This window comes from Botryllus schlosseri, chromosome 6 (genome assembly GCF_051294905.1).
Source record: "Botryllus schlosseri isolate E-star chromosome 6, Bs_hap1, whole genome shotgun sequence".
NCBI classification, from domain to species: domain Eukaryota; kingdom Metazoa; phylum Chordata; class Ascidiacea; order Stolidobranchia; family Styelidae; genus Botryllus; species Botryllus schlosseri.
The window spans coordinates 27,555,103-27,570,918 of NC_137241.1; the positions used below are offsets into that span (position 1 = coordinate 27,555,103).

Below are 15,816 nucleotides of genomic sequence, written 5' to 3' on the forward strand. Positions count from 1 at the left end.
GGTTTCTCTTGTGGACAAATTGCATTCGATAACATACGAAACACGGTCACACGGCGTTGATTTCAGATGTGTCGCGTTTGGGAAACTGCTGCATACTAAGTTTACAAACCCATCCCGCTTTTAATCGGGAAGCGTAGCCTTGTACGAAAACAGGATCCTATTACTCCCACGGCTGCTGAAACCGACCTTTTGTGTCTTATCACGCAACCGAACAGCGCGGGGTCAGACAATTCGACACTTTTAAATAGCCCAGAGTGTCTACAAGTGTCAACGGATTTCTCGAACTCTCCCCGTGGATTTCCTCTGTTTCGCAACAAAACCACGTCTGAACAGTTTTTTAAAGCTTCGACAGGGGTCATATCACTAACAATGACTGAATACGTAATAATACGTATAAGGATTGCGGGGGCCCAGCTGCGGAATTACGTTGCAGGTTTTCATAACCTAATCCCGTCTCCTTGGGTGGTTGCGAAGGTCACTTATGCTATCGGAAAAGATCGGTAATTTGCGGAGGGTTTATGATCATCATTTGATGAGCGATGTAGTGCTCTTCGACGCTCTGAAGTGGTACTAATTGGTCGCAGTTGGTTGAACCCGTAATCAAGGTATATTTAACGATCTACTGTAATAATGTTGGATGGATTTCATCTTATCTTGTCTGTTACGTTATTGTCTTTTTCGGAAGCATAGCCGTCCTTGCAGTGTCATATGTAACACGTCAGCGTATACTCTCGATTGTTGATATGAAAAATAGATTGGTTTTGTTAGCTTAATACAGTGGTTATTAAACTTTGCTAACCCGGCAAACCCTTACGCAAATCTGCAAGTCTTCGCCGAACCTTAAATTTTCTCCGAGTCACAACAGCGGAAACGACGACATTACACATCTAATACAGTACCATACAGTATCGTTGCAAAAGATGGACTGTGTTAAAAAACGAAACCATTAAAACATGATTTTAACACAGAGAAATATTATAATGAGTATTCACTGCAATCAGTGGGAATTTTGCTATATGAGTCGGGAGTGTGTATTGAATCTTGCTGCGAATTTCTGATACTGACTCAGCGGACCCCGGTTAAGAACCAATGGTTTTATGCCAGTCCGCGCGCAAGATGACTGGACCGCCTTATCACTTCATTTTCATCAAGTGTCCATGTACGTTACCTTCTTTTACTTTTCACTCAGTGTGCAATGTCCAACATCGTATTTACATGTCCCAGGCCAAGGTGAGTGTCATATTGATGGAGTACGGCGAGTCGTTTGAACTCCTTCCTATCTTTTCATTTCATCGCAATCTTGAGATGTTTTGAACTGATGAAATTCTAAATCGACGCATGAATGAATGGTTGAATATCAAAGACACTTGACCAGTTATTGCCGCTTCCAAGTGTTTTTCCAAATTAGATTAGAATGCGGATTATAGCTACAGTTTATTTCCAAATAATACTAGAATTATATTTGCTGGATTAGAAAGAAATAAAACAAAAATGAAGCTCAGTTCATATCAAATCTCATAACATGCCAATGACGAGACTCCTGCTGTGGCATTTTCAGGGAAACCGGAAATTAAGCTAGAATCACAGGTAGGAATGGAATTATCAATTATGGAAACATGCCACAAATTAGATTATAATTATATTTCCCGCATTTCGCACTTGATTAGTATCTTAACTAGATAATTATCTAGTTGTCCAAGTCTGTAGTTCGGTCATCGGTCTCTGTAACGCGACGTTCGACGTGGGACCGCCACGCCCCATTTTTACGTGAATTTTATTACCCCTATACCGCTATTGAAGTTGTTAATCTGCGGCAGCACTATAAACAGTGTTAAGAGAATGGTGCACTCCAGATAAAACCGTGTCACGAATTCGCGTTTATGAGTATGAGACCACTTCACGACATGTGCCTGGGAAAATGGACATCAAAATTACTGCAGGAACCGACCGCATTGATGGTCATAATTGGAGTTGTGTTTGGACTGACGGCATGGATCATTGTCGGCGGAACAAAGTAAATGTTCCTCCAAATCCCTATTTATAAAAGATGATTCCACTGGTCAGTTTCATTACTGGTGTTTCCATTGATTTCGGTATTGTGAGCCTTTGTTGTTATGGATAATTTCCTAAAATCAACACAGAATGAGGCTATTGTATATAGCCGAATCGGTGCGGCTACTTGCTAATCGTAGAACCTTCGAGAATATTGCTCATCCAATTTATGTGATGGAAGTTTACGCTTTCATTATGGGCGTTATTAGCATGGAGGAATGTTGATTTTGGGATTTCTAATACGTCTTCAAAAGCCTTTCCTGTAACGTTCGCGAGCTATCGAACTTTTCCCGTCCAAGCGTAATTGCGTATTTGACAGTCCACTCGCAACCGTGTGTGCTTCGATATAACAGCGGATTTAGTCAGTTTGCCGGAAAGCTTTACATTTTACAAACTCAATATATTTCAAAGTAGCTTATGACATTGATAGATTCCCTACCGAAATGATAACCTATTATGATCTCGGCGTGTGTCATTTTCTCACGGCTTAGAAATATCACACAATGGCCAGATGCTATGATTGAATTTGGTTTGCGATCATTGAGGATTGGGCGTTTCAGAACACACGCTAAATGTAAGCTATCAAGGCGCAATTATATCCACTAATGAGAATACGAGTGTTATCTCCATGATTTTCTCATCACCAATCAGCTGAAGGATTTCGTTTCAATTGGTACTTTGGTTGAGTAACTTGATCTTGTCATTTCCTGACCTCTTTCAGCACACTACTCGGTCAGGTGCGCGTGAGGAAATCATTTCCTTAGCTCCTAATTTGGAATATGCGATGACCTCGCGTATCACACTCTGTGACGTCATAATTGTTGTTTTGCGTGCGCGCACCGGTGCGTATCGGGCTGTCAGCTGCTGTACTGTAGTTATAGTATAGCCGACGTACTTCGTTAGGCTAAATATACACCAGTATATTGATATAGATATGATAGATAAGGTAATAAGCAATAATGTTCCATAACCTTGCTCCGAAGTAAATAATAATTGGTTGACACCAGACAGACTTGTACAAACTACTGGAGTTTCCAAACTCTCAACTATCTAACCCGAAATCCATCTCTGACTACGCCACCGTCAACACTGATGACTCGGAGCTAGCAATGTCTGTGAGAACAGCACACGACAGAACACCGGTTCGTTTGGATTCCCGCTCACACAGGAATACGTGGCAATGAAAGGGCGGATGAACTCGCAAAACTCGCCGCTAGCACACCTGGATCCAGCGACGAAAACGAAATCATGCTGTCACTTGCCGAAATGAAGTCGCACACCAATGGAATATGTATTGAGAAGTGGATGTCGGAATTGAACGGCATCGAGCAAGACTCTACGAACATACGTTTACACGCACCATTTCATGCGTTCCCCGTCCACGAAATTTGTCGCGAAGGGAATCGTCCATTTTATTGCGACTACAAACTGGACAAGCTGTAAATTGAACTATCACCTCCATCGCATGAGTTGTCATGACAGTGGTCTCTGCGAAACGTGCAGCGTACCAGAAACTGTCGAACATTTCCTACTGACGTGTCCTCGATACTATTACCAGAGACAATATCTAAAAAATGTAGCTGCACGTAGCAGTGTGAACTTTAATTTGGACTGTCTGTTGACTGATCCGCGTATGGTTAATCCGATCATAGAATTTGTTGTATTGTGTAGACGTATATGATTTAACTATTAGCTCCCCCGGCCTGGTGCACAAGACCCCAGTAGTCGAGCACCATACAACCCCTTATACATACATACATACAGAACACCGGTCTCACGATTCACCCCAAACTACGACAGCTGGTTTTTTGTTGTTCGTCAACTCTGTTTAAATGCGCAACTAGGACTAGAACTAATCGAAAACCAGAAGTTAAGTAACCGCCAACTTAGTTACTTAGTAGATTGGCACTTCGTTCAAGTATGACACCAACGGACGGGTAAAGTAGACCACAGTTAGAGACTTCATTGATATCTTGCTACTTGTGTGGATTGAGTGCGCTATTACTATCAGGTAGGTCTTCGATTTGTTATCTTCATTGATTTATCAAGCACTATTTGCGCATGGACTGTATCGTAATACACGAGCCGAGTTTCTGAACTTGCACCCGATGACAGCAAATGCTATTACGAGCAACATCTGCTCAATATTGTCGACGGTGTTTACGTGCCTTTGCCTGTATTTGATCGCTTAGCTCCGAGAAGGAAGAACTAGACTGTCGCGGTGCGCTTTGTAAAGTTCGGTCGCTTTATTCAGTTCGCGTTCTTAGCACTGCGTCCCGAATGGCTTCGTCCACTCACGTGACACCATAACAGTGTAGCGGTGCCTTTTACAACGTCTTGTGTTTACATTGGGACATCGGAAAACCCGGTTTTCAATATCTGTATACGTTGTGGTTTTGAGCGTTTACAGATTTTGCAAGGTCACACCGTTTTTGTAATTCGAGGACACTGACAGCAGTCGAAACCCATAGTGATATGGCGAACCCCAAATTTTCGCAGAGCTACAAAAACAAAAATGTACCACACATCTAACGCATCATCATAGACTACTAGTCCAGAAAATGAACTGTGCATTAACAACAGTGTTATAATTGAATAAAATAATCGAGTCCGCGAACCACCGAGACTGGCTCACTAAACCCCGGTTAAGAAGACCTGATCTGCAGGCTCTGTAGTTACAAGTTCATTTTGGATACCTTAATCCGCCCGCCAGATCGCAAATTGAAGTTCCTTGACCATGACAATTTCTATTCAGTGTGGTACCGAACGAAGATCAATTTCATGGATTCTATCGAATACTCGGAAGATTTAAAAGACTACACCACCGAAACTTTCCATTCTCTGTCGGAAAAGATTATGTATTCGGTGAGTTGACCAGGGTTGTAATGACTCGAGTCATGACTCGACTCGAGTCAGACTCGAGTCACGATTTTCAGATGACTCGACTCGACTCGAGTCATTTTCACAAAATACGGAAATGACTCGACTCGACTCGAGTTAATCTGTGTATTGACTCGACTTGGACTCGAGTCATTGCGCATGACTCGAAGCAAGTCATTGACTCGAGATTCAGACGGCCAAGACCGACATTTCATTGTAATTTCGAAGCCAACGCACTATTGGGATTTCGTTTGTTGGTACTGGTGCTTGAAAATGCGACCAGAAACAGCTAAAAGTGAGGAAAATCAGTATATTATAAATGCGAACCACTCAATATCACCAAACAGAGTTAAAAAAGTGGGTTTAGGAAGACTTTAACTGGAAACTGAGCAGTCAACACAATGACTTGGACTCGGACTCGAGTCATAATACCATGACTCGGATTCGATCGCTGACTTGGACTCGGACTTGACTCGGTGGGAATTGAAAATGACTCGACTTGACTCGAGTCAAAATATAAAAGTGAGATTGACTTGTGACTCGGAGCCTTGTGACTTGGTTACAACCCTGGAGTTGACGAACATTCCCTGGAAAACTACAATATCCCTGTGAGGCTACTATGTAGCATACGGGGCAGACATGGGCAGTTTGATAGTTCTAGTTGTTAAATTGGACTAAGTAGAAATGCCTGTAATCTAATTCTAATCTAATTTGCGAAATGTTTCTATACTCTAATTCTAGTTCTAATGGAATTTCTGGTTTTACCCATAAATACTACAGAACTGTATAGTACGAAACAAATAACGATCCTGACTTGCTATGCATATTGCATATATTTGCCATTCTCGTGCTTATGATTTGGTTTGAACTGAACGTGATTCAATGTATAGTTTTCGCGAATTCAGTAATTCTAATTCTAATGTAATTTGCAAAAAAACACTGTGAATATAGTTATAATGTTAATCTAATTTAGAAAAGCTAGCTCTGTCTTTGCACTATACACGCACTCCAGCGAGTGAACTATAGTCGGAAATCCTACACGGAAATCAAAATCAGCATTCTTGTTCTTTTCGGCCGTAACGGGGTGGCTGACCTTTACCGTTTATTTCCGCCGCTTCATCATTTCAATCGCGCAGAGTCTTTTGGGCGGTCGCTAGGCTCACTTGAACGTATTGACATTGACATGCGTTTCGTGCGGGTGATTTATTTCAATCGCGCCTCGATTGAGACTTTGTCGCGATCGCTGTGATCTAAGCCGAACAGCTGAAAATTTGGCATGTACATTTTTTTGTCCCGGTGACTTCATATTTTGTGATACGATTGTTGATGTTCTTTCCGATTCTCTACTAGCTGCTGACGATTACCCCTGAAGAGTGTCAGCCGAAAATATCCGGGCTCATTTCAATATGAATATATCATTCAATTGTATAGTGAAGTTTTGTACCTTCGAGAAGCTCTTCAAGTATATTAATCTCGTCCCGAAATTGAGAACGAGATATCAAATCGCTAGGGTTCGGGAACGCCGCATTGTTCTGCAGAGCGCTTTAATTTTTTAGCCTCGGGCTCTCGTTCCGTTAGCGGCCAAACCAAAATATACCGACATAAGACGGTACGAAATGAACAGTTTCCGTTGCGCGGGCGACAATGCCTCGTGTGCAGCTTTTTGTTTGGCATGTTAAGAATGTAAACATCCGATCCGCCGTTAAAAAGATAGATCGCCAGCGATTAAATTGTCGCGTAGCTGCGAATCGCCTCTCATAACGGATGGCGTGTTAATGGTCGGTTACTATCGCGGGTTATAGAGAAATGCCTTGCGTTGTGAGGTATAGTATGAATGTGGATTAGGGCTGTTTAAAGATAGCCTTTTTTCCTGATATCGGGATTTACTGATTAAATTGTTAGGTTGCTTCCCAAAAAACACTACAGATTATGATCGCACAAGAGTTGAAAATTATTGAATTTATCATAAGAAAACTAGTTTGTTTTTCTTCAAATTTTAACTATCCACCCCATGAAATTGTTACGTTGTCTAAAAGAACGATGCTTAGCAATTTTTGCTCAATTGCAACCGGCGGTAGAAGCGAAGTGTAAAATTTTGGATTCGCAAAAATAGCCTACGTACGGTGGGTAATTCCAGAATTATTAACGAAAAACTCAAATATTTTCACTTATACGGGTTGGAATCGCGTCAAATTCGTTTTTGTTGACGTCTCCACAATTTCATGTCAGTAAAATTTGCAAAAAACTTTTTTTTAAATTCAAAATATTCAAATTTCTTTGCATTCCCCAGTCGGAATCGAGCCAAATTTGCTGTGTAGCGTTTTTAGGTAACTCAGCAATTCAATCAATGAATCCCCGGAATCAGGAAAAAGTTATTTTTGAACAACCGTGTGCGGATTGTATTATGTGATCTCTGCCGCAGACCTGAACAAGTATAGATAATTCTAGTTGTATAATTAGAGTAATTTGATCGAAATGACGTTAATCTAATTTAATCTAATTTGTGAAATGTTTCTACGCTCATATCATATGTATTTGTGATCTAATTTCTGGTTGTCCTGAAAATGCTACATGGGAACTGCACAGCGAGAAACTAACCAAGCTCGGTGTACAGACACTTACCATTCTCGTGCTCGTAACACTACTTTGATCACATCTACTAAATATCCCTCTGAAGTTGGAGGTATAAAGCTAAAATACAATTGAATAGTATTTTCGTATTGAAATAAAGAAGAATATAATAATCGTCGGCAACTAGTTGAGAATTGGAAAGAATATTGCGTATCAACAATCGTATCACAAAACATCCATCTCTTACACTTACACGATCTGTTGAAGACATCGATATATCACATCTTGAAGTCGACCAGACAGGACATGACACATCCGTGTTGATTGTTGTACGATTCCAAGTTTAGGTACATACCGGTATAGCCTAGAATGTGTTTGCATAGCGACCGCATTGCCAAGCTGGGATCGATGTTTACAGGTCACGGCCGCGGTCGAGTGGAAATATCTCGGCCGGCATTGTCGGCGAGCTTCAAGAACTGCGTCGCGTTATAGGACTCGCGAAATAGTTGGCATAGTTTGAAGTTGAAAGGCTCCGCAGTTCTTAGAATAAAGCTTCTTACGTTTCATGGCTTTAAAACTACCGATAGCCTGAGAAAACCGCAATATGTCCTGCAAAACGAAACCGGCGTCTTATGCGGTACGTATTTGCCCGCACGCAAATATCTAACATGTAGACCGGTGAACGGAATGTTACGTAACACACGGCGACTAGGGTCGGGTACCGTGAAATCAGCTATCACTGGAAATGGTCGTTAATTCTAGGCTGTCACGGTAGATAGGCGGACACGAACAGCTAGAAAAATTTTCAGAGTTTCCAAATTAGATTATATTAGAATTAATGAATTCGCGAAAGCTTTGAAATAGAATAGAATTTATAGCATTTTCGGGTGAACCAGTAATTAGATTGGCATTAAAATTAGAGCATGAAGACAATTCACAAATTAGATTAGTGTTAGATTTTTCGTGCTATTTCAGAATTATCTAATCCAAGCATGTAAATAGGCGAACGGATTGAATATTTTCAAATCACGCCGTCTTTATGATCGAGTCCCAATCTTGAGTTGTTAATTGAAGTCGGGTCACGGTGCGGTCTTACATTTGTTCAAAAGGCCAATCCAATTTTATCGATGTTGTAAGCACATAATCATTTTATAATCCGCGACAAAACGTCCCATTCCGTAGTCTTTTGTGGAAAATGTGTTTGTAATTAATAATTACGACTATGTACAGTTGTACACTGTACGGACGAACGAACGCGATGTTTCTGGCCTTTAAATCAATATAGTCAGATCACAAATACGCAACATATTTGTTATTAAAATAAGTTCCAATCAGACCGAATTCAAACAGCCCTATACTCCTATAGTCACGCTACAATGTAATATTGTTTATGCGCGATATGAATGATCCTAATTTAATTCAGTGACGAGCAGTACTAAAACACATGCAGAATCAACCTGTGCCCCTCAAAAGTTTTCTAAACTTTCATATGTGACATCCATAGTTGATGATGTTGTAGCTGTATGTTATGTAGTGCAGTGTCGTGTTATTATTAGGGCGTTTTTTTTACCTAAAAACAGAAGATTTTTGACCTAAAAAGTCAAAATTTTGACATTTTTCACCTTAAAAATCTTAATTTTGACCAAAGTTGACCTAACGTATGCAAATTAGGTGTTTTCCCACATAATGTACTACTTATCTTCATTTCTGGTTGGAGCTGTCTGTCCTTGCGAAGTAGTTTGGCCTGAAAAAAAAATTACCTCAGAAAAAGTTTTTAAATGAAAAACGTTGTTTTAACGAAATCTGTCCCCATGAACAATTCCAGTAGTTACATTACGCATTGTGGTAGAAATATTTGAAAAAAAAAATTAAAATTTCATGTGAAAGTTTATGATTCACAATGTGCAGACATTGGGCCGTCTACAACGATAGGAATATAAAGTGGGCTACAAGCTGTAAAATGTCAAATGATGAGTTACCAACAGTGCAAAATCTGCGATACAGACGAAGTGCGGGTTGCAAAAAAGTTTTAACTTTGTAAAAAATTTTGACATTTTTTGACCTAACGTTACAATTTTGACCTGATTTTCACTTTTTCGACATGTCAATCGCTCTAGTTATTATCATACATTATCATTTTACAGATAGAGGATCATTTGCATACAGCCCTGTCCGGATATCAGGAAGCCACTCCGCTGATGTACACGTAAGGTTTCATTCTTTCAATCAGGAGCCAAATGTAGCCTAGTCATTGTTGGCACTCAAGTCGAAGCAAAAGTACTCAAGTACAATACCAACTGATGATTTTCGATACTTTTAAAACTACTTGAAACGGAACTAGAAATCAAGGCATGAAAAGTACTCAAGAACGTAGTTTAAAAAATGTAGATTTTGTCAATGGCTGCATAGTGCATACATTTGTCACGATTAACAAAAAAATATCGATACCACTGTAAATAAGTGGGGATTTTTGAACATAGTTACAGCGATACAGTAGAGACGTGCGGTCAGGGGAGGCAAGTGAGGCTGTGCCGCACCTGTCGTCAGGACGAGTAAAAGAAAATTTTGGCACCTTCAATGGTTACAATGAATATAGCACCAATGAATGTGGATATTTTCAAAGGATATTCATGAATGACTGAATTTTAACACCAAAAGTCAGGGAATTTGCATTTTTACCATTGAAAAATATGACGCGAAAAGAAAGGTGAGGCACAGCCGGGCCGAGCCTCACCTGTGATAGCGCAATTCATCATAAACATCACAGAATTTATAATAACTGTTATTATTCGAACGCTATTGTCGCACTGATTCTGAAAATCTGAACATTAATAACGTCACATGACTAAAATCCCCTCAAAATCGCCAAGGAATGCGAGATTCGTCTTTGTGGCATGTCAATGACAACACAGAGAAACAATGACCAGGTGAGGCACAACTGGATTTGCCTCACTCACTGTTCACTAACAATCGCAGTGCAGTGAAACAATGTGGTATTGACCTCGCAAACTATAGTATGAATCGTGTACGTACGACGGCCAACATGCAGTGCAGAGCAAATTCATTCCCTTATTGACGTATCTGTTACGTATTCCATCCAAACGTATCTTCAATTCCGGATAGGTATAGTAGCTTCTTACATAGCCTGCGTGTGGAGCATGTGAATGTGTTGAGAAACAAGTCGCCAACTGAATCAGCTACCAGGTAGTATTGTTCCCAGCCGGTATGACAATTTCAGTTATGGAGGTACACCAAAACAAATCTTCACTTTTCAAAATCCAAATTCTAAACATCAAAGCTGGTTCATGTAATCAAATCATTGATGATACTAATGTAAACGCAGAATTAATGTCACATATTTTACTCTAGTAGAAGTAAAAGTTTAAGTAAGTAAAAAAAGTGAGTTTTCTAAGCCACTTTCTACTTTTCAAAATAGTACCTGTAAAAAGTAAATAGATTTGCCTCACAAATATGCAAGCAGGAGTGAAAATTGTCTGAAAACTTGAGTAAGCAGGTGCTGTGATCTACAATTCACCTTGCTTTTAACCAGGCAAAGGCCGAACGGCTACGTTGACGTGTTGGTGGATATCGGTGCTTGTTCCGTACATTCTGAAGAAAGCGTCAGAAATGTAATGGAATCTATGTTGCGCACTGGCCAAGTTGGTAATCTGAGAGTGACCGAACAAGACTTCTCGATGAGAGAACTGGGAAGAGACCCTACAAGGAAGGAATGTGGTAAGTAGCGTAGATTACGTTGATTGGTTATGAGACACAGATAGGGGTTTCAAGTAGCTTATCGGGACTTCTGTCAACACTTCTTCTTCGCTAGTGTTAGCATACTCGTTTCCCATACTCATTGATACACTTTGATGCCAATTCTTAGATGACAATCTAGGTATGACCGATCGTTTTTAAAACCCACTGGAACGAGTAATGTAATATATTCCAGAGTTGTATTGACTCAAGTCACGATTTTCTGACGACTCGACTTGACTCTAGTCATTTTCTCAAAATACAAAATTGACTCGACTCAACTCAACTCAAGTCAATCTGTGTATTGACTCGACTTGGACTCGAACCATTGCGCATGACTCGGACCAAGTCATATGACTCGAGACTCAGACGGCTAAGACCGATATCTCATTGTAATTTCGAAGAATAGTAAAGTAACCCCACTATTGGGATTTCGTCTTTTGTTACTGGTACTTGAAAATGCGACCACAAACTGCTAAAAGCAAGGAAAAGTAGTATATTATAAATGCGAACCATTCGATACCACCAAACAGAGTTATAAAAAGTGGGTTTACAAGACTTTAACTGGGAACTGTGCAGTCAACACATTGACTTGGACTCGGACTCGAGTCATAATACCATGACTCGGACTCGACCCACTGCTCGCTGACTAGGACTCGGACTTGAGTCGGTGGTGAGTTGAAAATGACTCGACTTGACTCGAGTCAAAACTGTTAAAGGTGAGATTGACTTGTAACTCGTGGCGTTGTGACTTGGTTACAACCCTGTATTATGTTACAGCGGTTCTCAACCTCGCTAACCTAATCTGTGAGCCTTCGGCTAATCACAAATTTTTGCCTGATCACAAAGACATCAATCGATCACATTACTATCCTAATACATCGCTATTGAACACTGGTGCGCTTAATTAACCGTGCATCAAAAAGAGTGTTGAAAGAACAAAATAATTAAAACATGATTTTCACAGAAAATAAAAAAGATTACGATGAATATTTTGTGTGAATATTATATGCAAATCAGCGTGAATTCTGCTGTATGAGTCGGGTGTGTGTCTTAGTCCTCCAGCGATCCCCTGAGATTGGGTTAGTGGACCCCTGGGCTCGTTTGAACCCTACTTAACACTTTAGCTGACAAGGCCTATTATGGAAATTGCCAGTAAACGCCAGCAAACAATGAATTTTCGCATAGCTGGATATTTGGCTGGAACCGGGCGTGCTGATAAGTGAAAACCTTGCGCAACTTATGAAAAAAAAATTTTTTTTCAACATCAATGAATTATAAAAATGATTCATTTTTTTTGCTGCTCATTTTATGAAAAGCCACCTAGTAGCCAAACCAAAAAAAGGTTGACCTATCGTATGCAAATGTGATTTAAAAAAAAAACTTCCGGCACCGAAAATGGTGGTTTATGACAACAAGCCTATTCAGTAGCCTCGGATACAGCCGTAATCCGGGGATAGAACCAATTCCGGACTTTACTGTACTCATTTCAAAAATATCCTAAATATAGGATCGCTGGCACTTAATGGGACTGAGTAAAATCCTATATTTAGGATTGTTGGCAGTCAAAGTGTTAAGAACCAATTTTCCAGTATTTATGATGAACAGATTAGAATCAACTATTGGAAAATAAAATAATTCTGTAGTTTTGTGATGATGTCGCTATGAAAGTGGTGAATATCGAATTAATTACAGTATTACAGTAAAGAGATTTTTGGCCAATCGGTGGCATTCTAACATCAATGATACTGTTAGTCGCTCAAATATTTCCTACACAACGAAAGATCTGTAGAAACGAAAAAAGTATATTAACGTGTCTCCACGCTGAGCTCAAAATCACAGCAGTCTTTCCTGGATCTGAGCGAATCATGTGTCTCCTGATTTCTCCTTTTTTTTATCAACAGTAATGGTTTTTTCCCCTTGATGGAATTTTTTTTATGAAACGACTACCCAATATGTAGTCTATTTTGCGTACACAATAAATACACATCAATATTAAATTCATTATCGATTATCTTTTCTTCCGACCATATTCTGATATTATCATTTTGATGATGATACTGGACTCCCTATTTTTTGGGTTTTGTATCGTAAGATTACATCACACAAACTCTGTGGCGTTTCAGTTGTTTTGCATCATTCTATTATGACTATCATTATTTTTCAGCAACCGTACCTGTCACCCCACCCGCTACTACGACATCTGTTGTACTCACCACAGTAAGATATCTCCTATAAGTCAACGAGCACACCTTAAAAGGGGGTTATTCTTTCAAACAGACGCTGCATGCAGAGACCATACCTACTGATGAAGTTGATATTGCCACAACGCTATCAAGCACTCGGGCATGCCCGGCCGACCAGGCTACGTGCAGAAACGGTGAATGCATTGACAGATCATTGATCTGCAACGATGTGGAGGATTGCTCCGATGGTTCAGATGAGACAACCTGCAGTGAGTAGATTAGTCTCCGTTGCTAAACTTCCAAAGGTCAACATTGACTTTTGTTCGATTGAAAGACTTGATTTTATGGGCTACTAAAATTCTTCCTTCTTCGATAGCGTGTCTAAAAATAGTTTCCCGCCATGCTGGTTTATGACTTCTGGACAATTGGCGTTGCAGCTGTAAAGATGTGTATCCGCGGTAGTGAGTGTAAGAACTCTATATAAAACTACTACTCACGAGTAACGCTGGGCAGTACTGAAATTATAGTTTTGATACTCATATCCTACTGTTGACCTTGCTTCATCATGTCGCAGCATCCAAAATATGTAGCACTAAGCTTCTCGCTACATTTCTGAGAAAGGGAGATCAAAAACGGTAGCATCATCTCAAAGCGCAATGAAATTGGTATGGTCGAAAAAATACCAAATTATTTTAATGTGTGAATAGCTGGCCATATTTTTGTGGTTTTATTAAAGGCGCAAATTTAAACTTTTCAAATCATACATCCGGGTACGCTGTCTTGAGTGATACTCTAATACTCAATACTCCATACTCCATTCGGCTTTGAAGCACTCAAATACTCAATTCTGGCCAGTCTTATTCGCGAGCTATGTTAGTCATTTGTGGTAGTTTCTTATCTCCATCTTCGTTATACACAATTTTTACCATCAGCGACTTGCGAAATCTTTCACAATCAACGTTGTTCTACTAAATAACCCAATTAACAGAACATATACATATTAGAATAAATATTTCGTGGTACTGAACTGCAAAATATTTGTAATAAAAGGTGCGTCACAGTATATTTCTTCAAATTATTCAAAGCTTTTCGTTTGGCCTATATATCTAACTTATATGGTACTACTTTGGTCAATATGATCATTTGTACTTACTTTTGTAATGACGATTTTTCAATTGATCGTCAATTGTAAAGCTTTAAAGAATGAGAAGTAGTTACGCTGAAGCTTTCATTACAACAAAATCCATATTAGTGAAGTATCGGTGTCTTTGTGCGCTTGATTTTGAGCTTGAACCTCTTATGACACGTAAGGTTCATTTGAAAGGTGATGGTGCGGTGTGCGACCCAACGGAATTCATCTGCGTCGGTACCGGTAACTGCATCCAGAAGATGTGGAAATGCGACGGCGATGATGATTGTGGAAATGGATATGACGAACTCGATTGTCGTGAGTATGCCTGAAACAGTCTTGGGCTCACTACTAGGTTATTTTGCTAATATTTGCCAATGCTTATTGACCAGCTCCTAAAATAAAATTATCACTTGGCTTGAATGCTGTTTGTTTTTAATGATCCGGCATTCAGTGGTAACTTATTATAATTTTGGATGCACAATGCTGTTTTCAATTCTCTACTACTCGCTGACGATTACCCCTGACGAGTGTCAGCCTGAGATATTGGGTTTATTTCGCTATAAATATATTTCTCACTTGTACATTGCGATTTGTGGGCAGGGTGACCATTTTGTTATTCTCACAGCATAACTGTGAAAATTTGGCAGTGTCTTCAGAGCTCGAAAAATATTATGTCTTAATCAGAGGTGGTCAGTAACGAAGTTCTTCTACTTTTTGAAGTACTTGAAGTAGATTTTGCCAACTTGCACTACTTTTTAAGTAGTTATGATTGTAGACTACTTCTACTTCTACTTGACAGTTTTCAGTTTTGTAGGCAAAAATAAGCGTAAAATACCTACTTACTTACTTGTGAACCACCAGTCCTACTTCGACTCGAGTAGAAATTTCGGCGGTACTTCTACTTCTACTTGAGTAGCGACGGTGACTACTTTGACCACCTCTGGTCTTAACACTCCGAACTATGCTTGGCCATTGGCCACCTAACAACTTTGTAACCGTTAGTTTGATTGCATTTGTGATTTATTGTAGTGTATATGAGCTACTGCTCATTTAGTTTTTCATGGTATTAGTAGTTAGATACTACTATGTCCAGAAATAACTACGGTTAATCAAGCAATAAGAATACGAAATCACAATTCGCTATATGAAATCAGATTTTGGCTGTATTCAAGACCATTTGACTGCAAAAACTGGAGTGTTTGACTGTAAAGTCTCGCTGTGACTCCTGACAAGACAACCCTG

The 15,816-nt window shown here is 39.7% G+C and overlaps 1 protein-coding gene across 1 annotated transcript in view; it reads left to right on the plus strand.

Moving 5' to 3' along the window:
* The window catches only part of LOC145441951 (basement membrane-specific heparan sulfate proteoglycan core protein-like), an 82,889-nt gene that overhangs the window by 15,722 nt on the left and 51,351 nt on the right, over nt 1-15,816 (plus strand). Inside the window, exons 4-9 of the mRNA XM_080319904.1 lie at nt 4,808-4,917; nt 9,648-9,709; nt 11,054-11,238; nt 13,424-13,476; nt 13,537-13,711; nt 14,767-14,889. Coding sequence (XP_080176030.1) covers nt 4,808-4,917; nt 9,648-9,709; nt 11,054-11,238; nt 13,424-13,476; nt 13,537-13,711; nt 14,767-14,889 — 708 coding nt within the window. The remainder of the gene's footprint in view (nt 1-4,807; nt 4,918-9,647; nt 9,710-11,053; nt 11,239-13,423; nt 13,477-13,536; nt 13,712-14,766; nt 14,890-15,816) is intronic.